The 20,212-nt window shown below is 40.2% G+C and overlaps 1 protein-coding gene across 6 annotated transcripts in view; it reads left to right on the top strand.

The window, feature by feature from the left end:
* LOC135212725 (arf-GAP with SH3 domain, ANK repeat and PH domain-containing protein 1-like) overlaps positions 1 to 20,212 on the top strand; it is a 360,410-nt gene that overhangs the window by 322,646 nt on the left and 17,552 nt on the right. For 4 of the 6 annotated variants that reach the window (XM_064246425.1, XM_064246426.1, XM_064246430.1 and 1 more), the window contains 2 exons: positions 549 to 902; positions 16,142 to 16,287. In XM_064246425.1, the coding sequence (XP_064102495.1) occupies positions 549 to 902; positions 16,142 to 16,287 (500 nt within the window). Of the gene's footprint in view, positions 1 to 548; positions 903 to 16,129; positions 16,288 to 20,212 lie in introns of all 6 variants that reach the window. The other 2 variants (XM_064246429.1, XM_064246428.1) reach the window with 2 other exon arrangements.

Raw genomic sequence — 20,212 nt, 5'->3', positions numbered from 1 at the left:
AAATTTATTGTGCATGTAGTTTTTTTCAGGATCATCTTGTTGAGAAGTTTCAAATTCACTGACTCATTGGCTATCTTGGTATCAGTGTTTATGCCTTGTTCATGAACAAATGAAAGAGGCATATTTTAGCTGGATCACATGTATAGTTTGTAGGTGAATCTGACATATCTAAAAAAAAGGGTCTAGATAAGTTTGCATTGTGAAAACCATGTTTTAATATTTTATATTTAGATTTTTGTTAGTTTTGTTGTAAAAAAATAGATTTTTGTTGATTATTATTGGTTGCAAGTTGTAAGGTGATGGGCAACTTCTGTAGTCTCAAGCACATTTTAAGAATTCCTTAGTATAAAGTAATCTCCACCTAAGTGTTCCCCTCCCATACCCCAGTCATAGGCCTTCCATTTTATGAAACTATATGCTACAGTTATTACATGACTGTTATTATATCTGGATTTTGACTTCTCCAGACTTTGCAGCCTCCCTTTAATAACAAGTACTGTGTGAACATTTGGAAGTATTAAATGTTATTACCTTCTTACATTCCTTAGTGCCCCTTGGTAATGTGACGGAGACTCTACAGAAGCGACCAGCACCTAAACCCCCTGCTGGTTCCCAAAACACCTCTTTCTTCATGCCCCGCTTCAGTCATTCCCGCACGCCTTCCGATCCCATGCTGGGAACTTCACCCTACCACCCAGGCCTGCCCCATAACAACAACAATAATGGTAGTGGTGGTGGGGGTGGTGGTAGCCTGGGAGGGATGGGCCACAAGAGGAGCCCATCAACAGATTCTAGTAATAGTGTGTTTTTCCCACAACCTTCTTCCTCTTCCAACAACACTACTTCCTCCGGGACTACACGCTTCTCTCTATCCCATAATTTGCCCCCTGAGGCTACATCAGGTGAGGGGATTGGTAGCCTCTTTCCGTATTGCTTTCTTGGCTCTCCACTTAGCACCTTTTGGGCTTTCTTTATTTTTGAGTAGTGTAGTTTACATGATCATCATTTCTTTTTAGACCTTGTAATTTTTTAGCTAAATTTCTTGGATGATTAAGTAGAGTGCTCACAATTAGGGGTACGTAACATTTTTGTTTTATTAACTGAATGATCCTGATCCTGAGAAAGTGAATTAATGCATTTCTAGATTTCTTTCAATCTTCAAATGTCTCTTTGCATCTTTTATGCTTAAACTTTGCTTACTTTGCCACTGTAAAAGAATGTAGCTGTGTGTTATATTTTTTGTCTCTATCTTTGTTTAAGCCCTTAATAAGTCTATGCAAAATATTCTTGAAAATAATCTCTTTTACCTGCACTTTAATTGGGAACTTAGCGAGATGACTTGGTTAGAAGAATAAACATGTTTTTAATTCTTCCATTTAACGGCTTTTAGGAGGTATAATTTTCCTTTAGAATTAATCCAAAAATAACTTTCATCTAACATTGTAAAGGCTGGGCTACTACCATGGACTACATTTACAAATGAACTACAAATCAAAATAAAAGGAAAAAATAGGTTACTTGCAGGCCTAGTATATACAAACACTGAAGCCATATCCTGTATAAATAAAACCTATGATATACATATGTACCTTTAAGGCATCAGATAGTCAAGAATGCTTATACTAAAACAATGTATTTTTATTCAAGCATATTGCATCTACTGAAATCATTGTTGTTTTCAAAATTGGCAAAATAAAAAGAAATTTTTTCCACAGAGAAGGACAAATTCTTTTGACCTAGATTAAAGGAAATGGAATTATTCTGTGACCCACCACATATATCCCCGTAAGGGGTAGTGCCATTAGTGCACCTCATTCGATGCAATGTAGGCATTACTTAAGGTTCTTTGCAGCGTCCCTTCGGCCCCTAGCTGCCACTAGTACTTTCATTCCTTTTACTGTACCTCCGATCATATTCTCTTTCTTCCATCTTACTGTCGACCCTATCCTAACAATTGTTTCATAGCGCAACTGCAAGGTTTTCCTCCTGTGACACCTTTCTAAACTATTATTGTTAAATTCTGTTTCAGCGCTGAATGGCCTTAGTTGCCCCAGTGCTTGGCATTATGCCTAAAATCTATATAAATCGAATCAAAACCCACCCCATATAGGCATAAAAGGAAATGCAAATGTGAATAAAACAACCAAAACTACTTCTAACTAAATGAGATGTGGAACTTTCCACAATTTATATATCATCATTGAAGCCCCTTGTAATGTATTTATGGTAGACTTGGGTAATTAGCAAATGAAAGCAGATTAAGCATGTGGTAGAATTATTTTTATCCTCTGTGCAAAATGAACAGTGTAGAATTGGCATGCAATGTTGCTGTTCTGATAAGAAATAGTAGCACCTATTTAATTGAGTTGTTTAAATGTGTACCCTTCATGGTCCACCCTCTCTATGTAGAGGATGTTTTGTGAAATCAACTGTACATGTAAACATTACTACTCAGAAATTTCCCTGATGTTAACCAAAATTGAATGGCATGTTGTGGGCATAACTGCAAAACATAGTTTACTCTAAACTTGAACTTTGTTAACATAATCAACTAAATACTTAAGCAGGTGTAATTTATTTAAGCCATATGATAGCTGTATCCCCTGAAATAGCTAAATCTTTGGGTTAGCCTGTGAGAGCTGAGAAGTGGCCTGGTTGAACTAAGCAGTGATGATGTGATGCATAAGCAATGACCCTCCAACATGTAGTATTTACCGTTGATGAAAGTTTCACTTGGATTTTTCCAACATTAGTTTTTCATCCATGTGTCTTCAAATATTGTGTGTGTTCAATAATTGCATATCAAAACTGAAGATCTGACTCAGTTACATTGGGAAACAGTCCAACTTTTATATTCCATAATCCAGGAACAAAAACAATAATTCACACAGAACAATTTTATGCTTCATTTGATTAGGAGTTAAGTTAGATTTGCATATAAAGAAGTGGGTAAGCTTAGTAAATGTTGCTATTTTGGCCAGGTTAGATTTGTATTTTTAACAAAGTGGGTAAGAATAGTAAATATTGCTATTTTTTCTCAACATTTACAGTAGTATACATTTTTTAACTTGTGAACGGTTACATAATGTTTTGTAGTTAGGTGGCTTACTGTCAGTCAAATTTTGTTTCAGATTGATAATGAAAATAACATCGAACTCTCATGGGTATGTCTCGTCATTTAGGTTTCTTTCATTACTCTGCTATTTCGTATAAGAAATTGTTGAAAGCTGAAAATTCTATATCATACAGCATAAGTATTATTTTGTTATAAACAATTGATGGCTATTTTTCAGTGCTGGAAAAGAAAGTTTTGTTTGAACAGCAAAAAAGAATTTGAAAAAGATTCCATATACAAATGGTATATAGGATTATACCTTTTAGGAGAGTACACTACTTACTGTTTAAATACATGTACATAGTGTCTTGAAAATATCTGTAAAAATGAAAGGTCTTGAAAATATCTGTAAAAAAAGAAAGGTAAATAGAACTTTTAAGTGCAACTGACTGACAGTTGTGTTATGATTGAATTTTACAATCTGAATATTTTTTCTTATTCTTAAATAGTATTGGATTCATATTCCTTCTGTCTTGATTTTTCCTTAATGTTTTCAATGTTGTACATAAGAATTGTTCTTTTATTTGTATTTGTGCCTGAAATTTACAAATGGAGATCCTATGATAGAGTAACTGCATTTTGTGACTGGCAATCTGTATCCATATGGCACAGCAGTGCAATACATAACTAAGATGGATATGTACTTGGTTGTTAGATGTGTGTTAAACAAATTTTATATAAATAACTTACCAAGTAATTACATAGCTATTAGTTTCTAACTATTGGGGCAGCTTAAATTTTGAAATTAGCAGTAGCACTTCTGTTGTTTTAGTGTAGGTAACTAGCCCCGCCCACTATTGGGGAAGAAAATGCATACCACACCTGAAGAGCTCAATTCTTTGCTGCCGGTTATTTGAGCAGCTTTTGTTTTGAACTTTTCACTAGATGGTTGTGGCTGTCACTATCTTTGGGGAAATATTCATTCTTTGTTAGCTTTCATGCAAATTTGCATAGCTAGATTTGACAGTACTTTGTTTCCTGATTGTGACTTTTTATCATGTCTGACTAGTTTGACTAGTATCCAGTTTTGCAGCAAATGGTGCAACTGATGTTAGCCTATGCTATCAGCTGGCATTGCCGAGGGCTTTGTTCTTCTGATCAAACTGTTAACAGTGTAGGGATTGGGATCAGGGGAAGTGGAAAACTGAATTTACATCTTGACAGACTTCAAAGAAATAGGAAGAGAAAGGCAGCCACTAGAGCTGAAGCTAGTGGTTCTGCTAGCCAGGTTTCTTCTCCTGATGTACCTATTCTGTTTATACCTGTGGCTGCTTTTTCCCCCATTACCAGTTCTCCAACTTTTCCAATTACTCCGTTCTGTCTCCCAGACTTTCAAACCCAATGCCATTGCCAGCCTCGAAGCCAGGATAGACCAGAAATTCAGTCTATCTTGACTACTTGGGCTACCGTCAGTTCCATATGGACAAAATGAGTGCAAGTGATATCGGTGCAGGTGCAGTTTCAGTGGAGGAGGTGGCTACTCGTCCCACCAAATGCTCCCAGATGAATGTCCCTGTCAAATTCCCCTAACCCTGGGAGGAGGCAAATCAGAGGTGCAGAGGTTGGTGGGGTTTGCCCACGGGTAGTTGCCCCCCCTCAACTGAGCCTGTTGTCTGTGAATCCCAGGACTTGGTGGACAGCCACTGGAAAGGTGTCCAGATGGAAGTGCATGCATTGTCGTCAAGCTGTTTAGACTCAAGTGCAGACAAGGGGTGTAGTTGGGGTTTTTCCAGTACTTCTAGGAGGTTGTAGCTGCAGACTTAGACAAAATTGACTCAAGATCTGCTGGCACAGTCTGCCAAGCATCCCAAGGAGTCACAATGTGGTCCTACAGTCTAGTTTGGCACAAGAACAGTTTCTCCACTTCAACAGGGGCCCTTTCAAGACAGCAGAACAAAGTTTCAGCCCCGTCCACAGATGAACCTTCATTCAGTCTCACCTGTCAAAAAGTCATCTGCTAAACCTTCCTCTTGCAATTGAGGTTCTTGTCCTCCGTTTTCCTGTGGGAGCCAGGCTTCTCCATTTTTGGGACAAATGGGCATGTATCTCGAAAGTCTTCAGAGAAGGCTATTCCATCCCGTTCAGAAAGAAGCCTCCTTTAGTGTCATCGCCCATCAGCTTGACAGACTGTGTAGGCTCAGAGGTCCTTTCTCTTTTAAGGGAGAGAGCTGCAGTGGTCAAAGAGTAAAAACAGGTCTCTACAACTGTCTGTCTGTCTTCCCCAAGTCATCGGCGGGGTTGGAGACTTGTCCTGGACGTCAGCGCTCTGAATTGCAGGTGACAAGGTCATGTGGCCAGAGGAGCGTTTCTTGCAGTGCAATGATGCCTTTGAAGTTTTTGCAGAACATGTTTAGGAGAGGATGGTCTGCTTGAGACCAAAAATGTTCCAAGACATTATATCTAATGTATCCGTGGTAACTCATGAAGACAGTAGATGAAAGAGTTGATCAATTGGGTGGATGGGGGTTTAGCCAGCTGTGGTTGGCTGTCAATCGTTGTGGGAGGTTGGCTCGCGCTTGCGGTGGAAGGCAGGCCTATGCCTAAACCCCTGCTTGTGGTGTCAGTGTGAGGAACTTGACTCTCTCTACCATGGCATCTAGCTCCACCAATGAGCATAGACTGTGAATTACAACGTGACATTTCTTCTCAGGTTTGAGCCGTGGTGATTCACAATTGTTGGGCTTCGGTCCGGCGGGCAAATGAGAGGTTCTTTTCTTTTTTCTACTTGCTTGTGTCTGCCAGCCACCAGACCCGTGATTATTCTCATCATCATCTACAATGTGGGGTTTGCGGGATGAGATAGGGTCGGGAGACTCACGAGTGCTGATGATCGTCACTGCAGATCTATCTTCCACCAGAGGCACTGGAAAGGAAAAGGAGGTTGGGAGTCCAACAATGCCCTTCAGGAGGTCTATAGGTGGTGTCGGTGCTTTATCCGAGGGGGAGAGGGCAGTACCCACTTGGGAAGGGTATGACCATCTCAACTTCATGTTGCACGCTCACTTCTTTTGTGTCGCTGGGAGGTGAGGAAATAATAGGTGCCACATTCAAAGGAGTCTGGTGGCTTGCTGTATGATTGTATAATGATTCCTGCACACCTTTGATTGCATCCCAGATCCATGAGAGGTTATTATTATTTCCACAGTTTTAAGATTCTTGAATGATTCCTGTAATCCTTTGATCACATCCTTGATCTGTGAAAATTTATCATTAGTTTCCTCAATTTCTTTTAAGTTTTTACAATTTTTCTTGAGAGGGATTTTGCTGTTTGGAAGGCATTTTCTGCCATATGGTACACTATAGGTAGGCTTAGATCAGCGGGCCCCTTTGGAGGCAGATTGTAAGGGTAATTGGCGTAGATTTCCACTGAGCAGGTCCTTGGCCACTTAGTGATATATGATATTTTCTTGTGAGAGGACAAGTTTTACACATATTGCTCCTTGAGAATGTTATCTGGTATCAGGTCTTTGCATTTCATATATGCAACGTTAATCTCCTCATCTGAGAAGGCAGCACTGACAGATTGTATAGCAGACTCAACGTTGGAACGGTTTGATTGATGGTCCTGTATAAAGTACAGACAATTTTTTGCGAGTACGGAACTTTTGTGTGGGGCACAGGCATCGTAAGTGCCAGGGTCACTTGCACAACGGTTGGAGGTTGGTCAGATGACATTTTTGTGGTAAATGGAGGTTTCAAGCACTAGCAATTACACTGCACTCTTTTACCCATTTCCCAGGACCAATAGGCCACGAGTAGCTGGAGTTTGAAAGATTTTGAAGGCAAGAATTGGAGCAGAACATATTACATATTACTTTTTTTTGCCTACTATTAGGTGTATAATCAACAATTGCAAAAAAAAAAACTATTTTTTTGGTGAAAAACGCGAGAAACCTCCAGCACATCTGCCCCACACACACACACTGTTTTTAGACATAGAAGCTTGGATTTGTCAGCAAGTCAAGACATTAGTGACCTGATTAAGACTTATGACACTTCAGAGCAAGCGAAAACTTCAGTCTCCTGGAAATTGGATGTTGTCCCTAAATGGCTGTTGGGCTCTCCATTTGAGCCCCTTCACACTCTTTATCTCTCTGGGGTTTGGCAAGAAAAACCATTTTTCTGGTTGCTTTGGCTATGGCCAAGAGGATTAGTTTACTGCAAGCCTTTGATAAAGAAAGTCGGATTTTCACAAGGAGATGCAGTCTGCTCATTCACTCTGGTTTTTGGCCAAGGATGAAACTCCGACCAGTCCCTGCCTCCGTTCATTCACCATCAAGAATCTGACGGATATCCTGGCACATTAAGGCATTATCTTGAGAGGACTGAGAGTATCAGAGGCCCCTCTCATAACCTCTGGTGTTCAGTTAAGAGCCCCTCCCATCCTCTGTTCAAGAATGCTTTGGCTTCCTTTTTGAGGGATGTAATCTCCAAGCACACTCAGAAATTCAAAAGGATGTTGTACCTATTTGTAGTCAAAGCGCACGAGATAAGAGAGGACATGTTGGCTGTTAAGCGTAACTTATCACTATCCGTGATTCTTCAATCCACCTATTGGAGGTGTAGGTCAGTGTTTGCTACTAATTATTTATGTGATGTGGAGACAGTGTACAAAAATTGCATTAGTGCCTTAGGTCTGTTATCCATGGCTGGCATGGTATTGGGAAACATAGGATAGGAAGTAATCTCTCTATTTTTCTATCTCCTCAGCTTGATATGGGTTGTCAAGCTTTGGGGAGCCCTGGGGTACTGTGTACATGTAGTACCCACCAGTCATTTGTTATTCAATGGGTAGTGATTATTTTTTGTTGTGCAGGTAACAGAGTTAACTGGTTTTTTTGTGGTACTGCCCCAGGGCAAAGGCACTTTATTTTTTTATACTGATGTGATGCTTTGGCAGCCTTTGGATTACTTTGCTACAAAGCTCCCACTGAAGTAGAGGCACTCCACAGCTACGACTAAGCCACTACAGGTTGAGATGTGTTTAACCAGAGGAACTATCTTCCTGCTGTAGCTCTCTAGCTACCTTTCTATTTCAAATTTCAAATTCATCTCCATTGTACCGAGTGTTTTTGAGTAGTATATGTCTATGTATCCCACCTCCTCACAGTGTGTGATTCAGCTATGTAATTACCTGGTAAATTACTTATATAAAAATTAAATTTTTAAGAAAATAAAGTTTTACATATACTTACCAAGTAATTACATGATTGGAGCCCTCCCTCCTCCCCTTTCATGGACATAGGGCACAAACAAATTGAGCTCTTCAGCTGTGTTGTACCTATTCTTCTCTGAAAGTGGGCAGGCTAGTTACCTACTCTAAAACAATAGAAGTGCTACTGCAAATTTCAAAAATTTAAGCTGCTGTGATAGAAACTCATAGCTATGTAATTACTTGGTAAGTATATACAGTGGTACCTCAATTGTCGAACGTTTCTTAAATTTTGTCAGTACGCAATCTATGTAGCAGCTTCATCTGGAGCTCATACCTCAATTTTTTACTCGCTTAACAAAGCAAACCATCAATTGAGTGACGACTCGTACCTCGAAAACTCGTATACGTATTAATTCACTCATAGGTCAAGGTACCACTGTACTCTTACACTTTACTGATAGAAATGAATGTTAAGAATTAACTTCATATAACAAAAATGATTTCATAATACATTATAAGAAAATCCATATTAACATATTTAATGGTGATTACACAGGAGACAGCTGTAGGCATGTAAAAAGAAGTCTGCTTTATTTCCACACATGCACAAATACATTACAGCTGTGTTATACATGACCCTGACAAGCTGATTTGTTGACACCATGCTAAAAGTGAGTCACTTGAACCAACCTTTAGTCAGTGATCAACATCCACCTCTTATACGCATGAGTTGCCAGATGCCACAGATTCCTTGCTTTACAATCTTTTATTATTTTTAACTGGTTTCCAGCTAGTGCTAGAAGATTATCCGATTAAGACCTCAGGTTTGTTAGCTATGAAAAATACAAATTGATTTTTAAAATTTGTCATTTTAAACATTTTATTGCAGTAGTTTGCTGTAAATAAACAACTCTTAATGTCAGTGGGGTTATATAAAGTTTTTTGTAATTGTTTCATCACAAACTCATTATTTTGGCCTGTTTTTGCATGAATCCCATATCTAATTCTAGTGTAGATGTATAAGAGGTTATTAGGTAGTTAAGGAGGTTAGCACGGGTATAAGTTTTGTTGGGTCCTCATATTAATTGGATCATTGTGTGTGCCTGCCAAATGGTTGTTTCCATAGAATCTAAGACTATTGGAACACTCTTGGATTTCTGTTTGACATTTCCAGTTTTGATTGTTTCCTTTAATCTGGAAGTTTTCTTCACCTAACTGGAGAAAGTTCTTCAAGTACTTTCTTTAATATGTACTTTCATTCACCAGCTGTGAGCTCTGTGATTTCTAAAATTGTTTTTGTGACTTCTGTGCCAATTTTGTTTTTCTTACTGTATAAATTGTTAAGTGTTTGTGTCTCATTGGCAAGAGTTGTTAATTAGTTAGCATTTTGTTTTCTTCTGACTGATTTCGTATGATTTGATTTATTATTGTTACTGTACCAATATTTGTGTGATATGTTTTGATTTTTTATTAAGTTTTCAGGATTAAGTGATTACCCTTACTCATTATTGCTGGTTAATTTTTCTGATGGTGTTGAACTCCTTAGCTTCTTGTTCATCTCCTAAATACATTCTATATATATAGTGGTTTGGTCAGTTTTAGATGCACTCATAGTAAGATTTCAAATTTCATTACATAAGTGGTTTTTAATATTAATATACCTTTAATATTAAATACCAGATTACTAGTAGTATTTGATTTACTGCTAGTGTTTTCACATTATTTTTTACTTGACAATTTAACTGTATTGAGGTAATTACAACTGCAAAATTCTTCCAGCTGCAGTATTTTGCTTCAATTTACAATGAACTTGTTTGATCATTATATAAGATTCTTAATTTTACCTAATTTGTCACTTTCAGATTAAAACTAAGAAGTTTACCCAATAGTTATTTTTACTTTACTCTTAATATCCCAGAGAGATTTTTCTAAAAAAAATTTTAATATACATAATTTACTTGTCTTTTCATGTTATTTCTGCTGCTAGTGGTGCAAGCAGACTTGTCATGAACTAGCTTTGTTCATATGCTGAACAAACCAGGGTCTTAACATTAGGATAAATCTTTTGGCCCAGCTGGAAATCGGTAAAATGACCTGCTGAAATGAAGAGAGTTATCCCAGTCTGAAATCAAGTAATTCACGTGATATAGCATATATGTACTGAGTCTGCATGACTGGAACAAGATAACGCAAAAGATGTTTTCAAGTCCTTCCACGGTTCCAGCAGGGCCTCTATACCTGTTGGGGCGATCTCAGGAGGAGTCACAGTTTTCTTAGAAAGATTATTGAACTCATGAGTGAGATCAGTAACTTCTGCATAAGAAGAAAGAAACTCTTGATTCTCCAAATTCTCTGCTTCCTGGACACGAGGATCTCTGTCCACCTCCTTCAAAGGATCTGCAGGGTTCAGTACCTGAGCATAGGATATAACAGACCCTAATACTCAACAGGAGTCTGAATGCCTTTAGAGGAGGGAAGAGTTAGGTCTTGATCACTGGCTTGAGATACAGAAGACCCTTCTCACACAACAGACGTGCATCATCCTGCAGCTTCGAAGAGTCACGTCCATGGACGCAGGAAGATGAACATCAGCTATGGTCTCTCGTAGGAGATTACATTGTGGAACGTCGTCACGTTGAAGAATGGCGAGTCAGCAAGCTTGAACCATCTGGTGATGAACAGTGGTCGTATTTATCTCCATGCCCGTTCTTAGCAAAATGTCTATCTCTATCTTCGCAGCCATCCCTACTCACATGTCTACAGCCCTGAAAATCAGGGGAGGAATCATATCTTCTGGACGAGTGTGACTTGGAATGAAGGCAAGATGAATGTCTGGAAGGTCTAGTACTGACTGGACTCCAAGAGGGACGGACATGAACTGAAAGAATGTATCTCAAAACTGAACTAGGAGAATCCACAATTCAGAATTTCTTGATCGGAGCCTCCAAACTTACACAGGCTGAATAGGTGATGAAGAAACTACCATAGAGTTCCTCTTAGAACCAGATACTTGAAGGCGAGAAGCTTATGGACAAGACACATCACTCATGGTCACACGTACGTGTGACGGAGTCATGGTCCACAGCAGAAAAGTCATGGCCTTGGACCATGGTGGAAGAGTCATGGCTGTGAACCATGGCAGGGAGAGTCACGGCAGTTGTCCAAAGGCGAGTTGGGAACACATAGGTGTGCTGGAAAGTCACACTGTGGTCTGAAAGCAAAGAAGAGGAGATGGTCCTGTGTTTCTTGGAGAGAGGATCAGTGACGAAGTCTTTAATCCTCCAACATCTGACGAGGGAACAAACAGAAGAGAAGATGCAGAAGTTGAAGGAGATCTACGCTGCTGCCTCTTTAAGAATATGGCCGTACCTCTCTCAAAATACCTAATCGACTGTGTCCAACATAGCTTGTATGAGGGAGTTCATTGAAGGAGCAGCAGCAAGTAATGTCATAGCAGAATCCCGCTGATATCACAGGAGCAGATGAATTCTATATGTGAGCTGTTGGTACTGCTGTAGACTGAATGAGAGGTGACCCAAGATGATGCGTAGTTGATACCGATGGCATCACACTAGATGATGTAGCGTGAGAACCAGCAAAGTGGAGCCTGGGAGGGTTAGGAACTGTCATGGCAGCTGACGTTGGGATAAGAGAAGACATGAAATGGGATAAAAGGCCATCTAAGGTTGGTACCCATTATAGGCCTAAAGAGGCCCTAGTCAACATCTTCTGCGCATCCAAACTTGAAACAGATGAAAAAGATGTCTGCCTCCTCCCTCCCAGGTGGGGGACATCCCCCTTGAGAAAGATGGGGCAGCATGAGGCATAAAATATCCTGATCCCTCTCCCAAAACTTCCAAAGACAAATCAACAGAAGAAAAGGAAGGGGACTAGCCTTCAAAGGAAGAAGCAACTGGAGGAGGTTTTGACAAGGGAGAAGCAGAACAATTAGGAGATGCAGAAACAAATCAGAGAAGAAAATCCTTCCCAAGATGGTGGCTCTAACTTCCTTTTGTGCTGCTGCATCTTGGCAAATCTCCTCCATTGCTCAGGAGACTAAGAACAACAGTCAGAACAAGGGTTAGTCAAGTTAAAAATAATTTATCTGTACCCACTACAAGTTGAATGGAAATCGGTATCAAGGGAAACAAAGAAATGCGAGCAAGGGTAGGCTCTTACACCAGGACATTTCCTCCAAGGCTTATGAGAACTTTTAGCTGAGTTTTGGGACTGCATTATAAAAACCAAAACACACACACACACACTGTACACAAAAGAACAATCAAGAAAACACAGGCAAAGGTAAAATCTGGCTTTGGGGAAGATAGAGTGAAAGAGACCCTCTCTGACAGGTGGTAGAAGAAAAACTAATACGTCATGAGTTGAAGTTGAGTCACTGGCCTCCTCCTACCTCATCTCTGTGACAGATGCTGCCAATTCCTTGCATAAACAATTCTTATTGTTTTTACCTGTTTCCAGCTGCCACCAGATTTATCCTTATGTCAAGGCAGCAGGTTTCTTAGATATGAAAAATACAAATCAAATTAAAATTTGTCATTTTTCCAGGGACTATTTTGAGTTCCAGAATTAGACTTTTCTTTCCAAGGATTGTCTCAGTTCCAGTAGAACTTTGTTCTGGGAGAATGCATTAGAATGCCTCTAGCAAGGTCAGTGCTTCATCTATGTTAGAGGCTTCCATGGTTCTTTTTTCTGCTATAGTTCCTGTTCATCACCCGGTCATGGTGATGTGGTACTGGAATGCCTAGGTTCCCTGTTTTACCTTGTTACTTCCGTTGTCCTCGGTGCCTGTGCCGTTTGTTGCCTTCAGCTCCTATTTCATTACATCCCTTTTCTGAATGGACACCAGCAGTACAAAAGGACAAGCCCTTTTCTTCTCTTTTGTATACAGTATAGGAGCAACTGTTCCACTTGTTGTCATGTCCCCCAATTGAGTGTAGCACACACTGATTGGGTTCCAGAAATAGTTGTATCTTCATTTGGTATTTCTTTGATGGCAGTACAATAAAAAAGAAATTTGCTATCATTTTGCCAATCCCAGGTGCTCCTTTGGGATGTAGGAGGTTTCAGCCAAGGCTTTATCATTCAGCTACTGTTGTCTTTGTTCGGTCACCTCCCAGTCACGCCAGTGTATGATGCTGTTTTGCTTTCAGCTTTCTGCTATCAGCCTCACTTATGTTGCCAGCTGTGGTCTGGCCAAGCCTTAGTTTTGGTTGGTCTTTGTGTCTGACACACTGCCACTAGTTTTCCTTTGGCAATTTCATACCTTCCATTGGTCGTGTACCTACAGAGAAATATCTGTTCACCTAATGCTGGGCTCATTCCTGTTGTGAGTAAAGCTCCTGCAGTGTTGGTTTATGCTCCTAGGTATACGTGATCATCACTCTGTATTCTGGATGCAGCTCATCATCAACATTGTTTTTACTTGGACTAATTTCTCATTCTAATCTCATCGGGCACTTGTGTTCACCCATTTCATACTTTCCAGCAGGCTCTTGATCTCTTCTGTTGATCCTGTGCTTCTAATGATTTGCTTGCCCTCAAAGTTTTTCTTGTATCCTCTTTTTAGCCACACCCATCTCCATGCTGAAGCCTTCTCAAACATTGATTTCAGCAATTCAGGAGCTGCTTCTTATGATGGAACCTTGTTATAAACCTCTTTCATTGGCTCCAACAGATCTTAGAATTGTACGACCTCTGTATCCAGATTAACCATTTAATAAATGCAGTGGCAAAATGCCTTCCCTGCAAACACAAATTGCAGCCTCTTCCAAAACTGGAAATGTATCTATGATCAATTTTCAACCAAATTCTAAGAAAGGTTGCCTCATTTTTTAATTCATGTCTTCTTTTGGCAAAGATCTATTGTATGCTCCACACATTTCAGCAAGTCTTTCTTCTTTAAGCATTTGGAACTAGTACCCTTTTTATAGTATATTTTAAAGGTTTAACTTCCCTAAAACAATTCTTCTTGTATTTTAGTAATATCCTTACATTTTTATATATTTATTAATTGGTCAATTTATTTTACTTTCTCTTACTTCTTTCAAATGAACACCATATTCTATAGAAACTTGAATTTCAAGTCTGAGTCCTGTGGGCATGTTCCGTATGAATAGAATTCGTCTTCTGAATAATAATAATATAATAATAATAATAATAATAATAATAATAATAATAATAACAACAACAACAACAACAGGTGGCAACAAGTCACGAAAGATTCCACACACAGCTCTCCCACCTACAGAACTTCTAAGACATTAACATTTTTGTAGTAACATTTTTATCCACCATTGAAAAGTTGATGAACAGCATTACATTTTTCATAAAGTTGTTGCCTTAAAGCCAATAATAACAACGAAAGCTCCGAAGAAGACAATTCAGTTAGCTCTTCGGGACCTCAGGGAACCTGAATGCAACTGCTAACCTGAGGCAACATGTCATCATTTTTTTTCTTGAATGGAATGATGCATTTACATGCAGGGCATGAATAAGTTCTTAAGTAATAGGTTTGTAATGAAAAATAAATTTTTTAAATATTACATTTTCTCACAAAATTTGAACTTTTTTTCTTTCCACCCAAAGATTCAGTCCTTGATCTTAGTCATAATTTATACCTTAATTTCCATCACGGTGATTTCAGTTTGTTCAAAATTTTGTAAATTGTCAACCTAAAATTTATTATTGTATCTAATTACTGTTTAAAATTTTGAAAATAAGAGGAATTGATTTATTACAATATTTTTTTTCACTTCAGAGAAAATGTATTTGGGGAATCATATACCGTAACTAGAAAGTTTTCCCCTAGTCTAAATAAAATGCTCTGTAATTATTGTGCAAATGAGGAGCATCCATCTTTTCTTCATGTGTAGCAGAGAATGTTTAAGCAGGTTTCTTGAATTTTTTGTGCTTTATTTTCTCTCAATTCCGTTTAATACTTGTACTATTTTAATGTTTCTGAACTTAGGGTCATTATTGGAGTACATTGTGCATAAGATAGTGTTATGATATTGTGCAATACACAGTGATTTATATCATGAAATTTTAGATAGAACATGAAAAATGTATAAAAATATACCACTGACATAGAAGTCTTGCCTCTGAACCAAGTTGTGAAGGTTTATAAAGCAAAGCCACATATTTCAGATGTATGGTGATTCCCTTTTGTCTTCTGTCACCTATCCAGTTTGCATGATCCTAATTTATTACTGTAACACTGTGTTTGTTCCTCTAGTGGAATAAGGTGTACTACACTATAGAGCTCTACACATGACCACTGGTGACTTTTAAAATAAGAGGATGCTGATGTAATTTTATGATTACTTTCATATCAAAGCCCTCTGTTAGTAGTTGCTTGAGGGCCTCTACTTTTTATTATACAATACCCATGTATGTCATTTTTGGCTCTATTATGGGTAATTATCTTTAGAATATACTTTTTTAAAGACAAAATACAGAGTGAGGAATTAAGTAATATTATCTTGATACCTCTCAGCCAGTGTAGCTAACGCCCCTTAGATTTGCCAAAATACTATTTTCAAAATATGCTTTGTTGGTGCTTTTGCTGTTTTTTTAATTTCTAAAACCATACTGTACCTGCTTTTTCATATATATTTGAAAGCTTTGTAATGCTTGCTTTTTATATTATATGATAAGTTACAGTTAAGCCTTATGTTAATTTTGTGAATTATTATTGATAATATAGTTTCATTTAGTTTCACGTAATCTTAAAGGCATTTGACTGATTTCAGATTGATTTACATATAGCTGTTCGTGTTGAATTGGAAAATTATGGATATAGCATTTAGTATGTGGTATGAGATCATTATATATATTAGTTGTGATTCCAGGTAGCACAAGTGATGGACGACCTCTTGACACAGATACATCACCTTCATCTTCACCTCAAGAATCTCCTAATACCTTCATTAATGGTCGATCAACAGAGTCACTTTCTTCACTTGTCTCAGATGATCCACGTCCACCACCCAGAATGGTCGGTATTTTAGTCTTATGGTAGTTTATAAATCATCATATTACCTTTAGATATTCCTTGATATAAAGAGGTGGGCTGTGTGTGATGCATACTGTAGTGACCAATTCAAAGTTCTCGACATTTTCTCCAACCAATAATCTGATGTTGAATATAAAATGGCTGTTGTTCCGACGGGAATATGAACCTGCAGTTATGTAGATGGAATACTCAGTGCAAAGCATGCTGCAGCTGTCTACTGACTTAAAATCCTAATGAGTAGCCTTACCTGTGACCTGAGTTAGCCCCCATTTTCTTGGTAATCTCAATGTGTGGTTGTCTCTTGACATCTGTCTTATGTAGTTGTGTGTCATGTGTTCATGCCCTATCTTTGCTTTTGCTACAGCATCTTGCATTTCTCTTTATTTACACCTCAAGTAGCCTTGTGCCCTAGTGTTGTGCATTGTATAATTCTTTTAGTTTGGAAATAAAAATCTAAGTGCAATTTCCTCTGTATGACCTAGCCACTTGGGCGACCTCCTTGTCTGACCTAGTCTGTGATACCTGCATGCAGTGTCTGTTGCTCCTACCTTGTGTTTTCATCTGTGAGTAAGGACAAGCCCTGCCTAAAATTTGTCTTCGGTAGTAGTAGATATGCACTTTGTATGCATTCTGTGTCAGGAACTTGTGTACAAGAGAGGTCGTGTGTGAGGTCTCAGTTGGATTTATCCCTTAGTGGTCTCTGTATGAGAAAAGGCATTGGAAGAAGGGTAATTCTTCTCCAGAGAGCGTACCCTTACCCCATCACCATGCCGAAGAGCCCTAAGGTGGAAGTTATCCTGAGGAAGGGCAAGGATATCTGGGTGAAAGGTGGTACTCCATTTCAACAGACAGCAGCAAGTGGTCTTTAGAAGGCCCCAGTTTTCTTCTGCCACATGGAGAACAAAGGACCATCTCCCTCTTCCAAAGTGGTTGGCAACTTGGACAGTCGCTCATTTCAAGAAGAGTTCAAGTGCAGATTCCTCCGGTCACTTTCCCCTCCTTCCAAGTACCAGAGTTTGGGGAAGTCCCAACCCCCCTCTGCCAGTAGTACCAGTCAACATTGTTCCTTTTCAGTTGTCTTAGTTGTTACCTAGTTGGGTGTTATTGACATTCCATCCTACCTCTTTGATATGTGGGAGACAGAGAGATCAGTGTCAAGGAATACTGTAGTGGCTGGAGCTTCTCATCCCATAGCAGGAGCAAGACAGCAGGATGGAACGCCTTGAGATGGCAAATCTTTGGCTAGTAGTATTGTCCCCTCCTTTGTCAGAGAAGCAATTCCATTAGTCGTTCTTCTGGTCCATGAGAGAGCAAATAGATGTCAAGAGTGGTTCCAGTAACAAGAATTGCAAGGTCTCTCCCCCATTCCAGTCAGTGATCTTCTAAGCGCTGTTTGTCAGGACAGAGCAGGAACAGTCTACCCTGCTTTGGGGCCTTCCAGAGGTGTATCCCACATACTGGATCAAGGGTAGGGGTTATAACAGTGGAGGCTCCAGCAGTGCAGTGCCCAACCCTCTTTTTCCAATAGATCGGTTACCTCTTTCAGAAAGGACACCAGAGCAGAGACAGCAAGAGACCCCACAATGGAGATGGAGCAGATGATCCCTCACGGCTAGAAGTCCCAGAAGTGGAGAAAAGATTCGTTGATTTTGTATGGTGAATCAGAAAACTTCTATGGCTGACCAAACCACCTACAGTAGAACCATGGGACCCAACATTGCTTTTGTATTACAAACAAGCAGAGACCTCCCCTTCCCAGATACATGCTATTCAGTGAGCCTCCCTTTGTCCCTCCCTGATCAACAGGATTGGTAGGAATGGAGAGCTCCCTAGCAGCAGTGAAGATCCCTCTGCAGTGTTGAGAACCTAGGACCCGAATATCTGCAAGTTGGTGAGCAACACCTTGTTAAAAAGGTTCAAGCAGCAGAGTGCATCTCAGTAGCATCAAGATGGCGCAATTGAGTTGATGCTAGAAGGGCCTTACGATCCACCTACTGGTTGAACAGATGTCAGGGAGCATGGATTAAGAAGTTGAAGAAAGTTATCCCTCTGGATGAGGTGGTTTAGGGTAGGAATTTCCTCGGACCGACAGTGAGAGCCCTTTTGCATACTGTAAAACAAGTTGGTCATCATAGACCAACTTCATCCTGAAGAGAAGAGAAGTCCTACCTTTCAGTGGTTCAGGAAAGTGTTTCCTTAGAGAGTTGGCTGAGCCTCTGGAACACCCCTCTCCATGACGCTCTTTTCTACTTTCCTCAGTTTCTACTTTACTCTGGGTTTAATTCATAAGGCCATTGATGTCGAGAGGGATGACTCGCGGGACTCCCTGTTCTCACAGGCCTTGTACCCAGAAACAGCACCCCTGCCTTGAGGAGCATTGAGAAGACTTCCCAAACAGCATACAGCCTCCTTCTCCAGTAGTCAGTCTTCCCTCTAGCACAGATTCTGGTATCAGCCAGGCTGGACTGCAGAGCAAGGTCTTGATTAACAACCATCCCTTTCAGGGCAGGCTCCTAGCCCCCCCAATTGCCATTGTAGAAACTGGACCAGGAAGAAGGGAGATTCCAGGTGAGATGTCAGTGGTACCCCCTGCTCCCAGCTGCCATTAGTGGAGGGGTCCCTAGCAACCAAGTGGAACACCTGGCAGCAGTACAGTGCAGAGGAGTGTACACTGAAGTTCCCCAGACAGGGATACAGACTGCCCGTCAGGATTGTCTCCCCCTTTATGAAAATCCTGATTCCCTTCCCCTCTTACAGGAACATTTCACCTAAGGGGAAGGCACTGCAGCAGGAGATGGAGACAATCTTCAAGAAGGAGGCAATGGATATCATGAATGACCATTCACCAGGCTTATACAGCTGCCTTTTCCTGCACTGATCTATCTCCAGCAGACATCCTTCTCCATAGACACTGCAATCCGTCTTGGCCTCCATCAGCGACAAAGATTATATTGTATCCATATATCTGCAGGATACCTACCTGCCCATCCCCATCCACAAGATGTATAGCAAGTTCCTGAGGTTTGTCTCCAAGGGAGTAGTCTACCAACCAGTTCAAGGCCCTTTGCTTTGGACTGGTGACAGCTCCGAAAGTCTTCACCTGAGTGTTCCACCTAGGTTTGGTGCGAGTGCACACCACAGGGATAGGACTGTGAAGATACCTGGATGACTGGCTGATCCCAGCAATCTGCTGTCAAAGCGGAATGCCACAGGGACCAAGTCGAGTCTCTTTGTTAAGACTTAGGGGTTACTAAATTTATCAAGTCAAGACCTCTCCCCAAAGCAGACCACCAGGTATCTGGGGATGATGATCAACACCATAGGTGTTGGGGGGGGGGGGGGTGCCATCAAACAAGTGGATTGCCAACCTGATAAATCAGAGCCATTCCTCTCCTTGACCTAGCAAACTGTGAAACAGTGCCCGGTCATGATAGGGCACCTTGTCTCTGTGGAAATGTTAGTTCCTAGGGGGGAAAGCCAACATCAGATCCCTCCTGTGTTAGCTAAAAACAACATGGAAGAAGGCACAAGAACCCCCATTACAGCCAATTGAGTTGGAGGCCAGGGTCATAGTGGACTTGCAGTGGTGGAGAGATACCTTGAACCATCTGCAGGGGGTACTATTCAGCCAATCCCCAATGAAGATACTGGTATTCTCAAGGCCTGTCCACACTAGGAAATATTGTTTGCAAAAATGTTGGCAAACTCTTTGCAAACAAGTTTTACCATAGCATATTTGTTTCCAATCCAGAATGGAAAACATTTAGTGTTTCTGTGTATATGTACAGTGGTCCCCCCAGTATTCGCGGGGGATGCGTACCAGACCCCCCCCGTGAATAATTAGAACCCGCGAATGTTTGGAACCCCTATAAAAACACTAAAAACAGCCTATTTTGTTAGTTTTATC

Source organism: Macrobrachium nipponense, chromosome 41, assembly GCF_015104395.2.
Source record: "Macrobrachium nipponense isolate FS-2020 chromosome 41, ASM1510439v2, whole genome shotgun sequence".
NCBI classification, from domain to species: domain Eukaryota; kingdom Metazoa; phylum Arthropoda; class Malacostraca; order Decapoda; family Palaemonidae; genus Macrobrachium; species Macrobrachium nipponense.
This window is presented reverse-complemented; position numbering and strand designations above follow the sequence as displayed.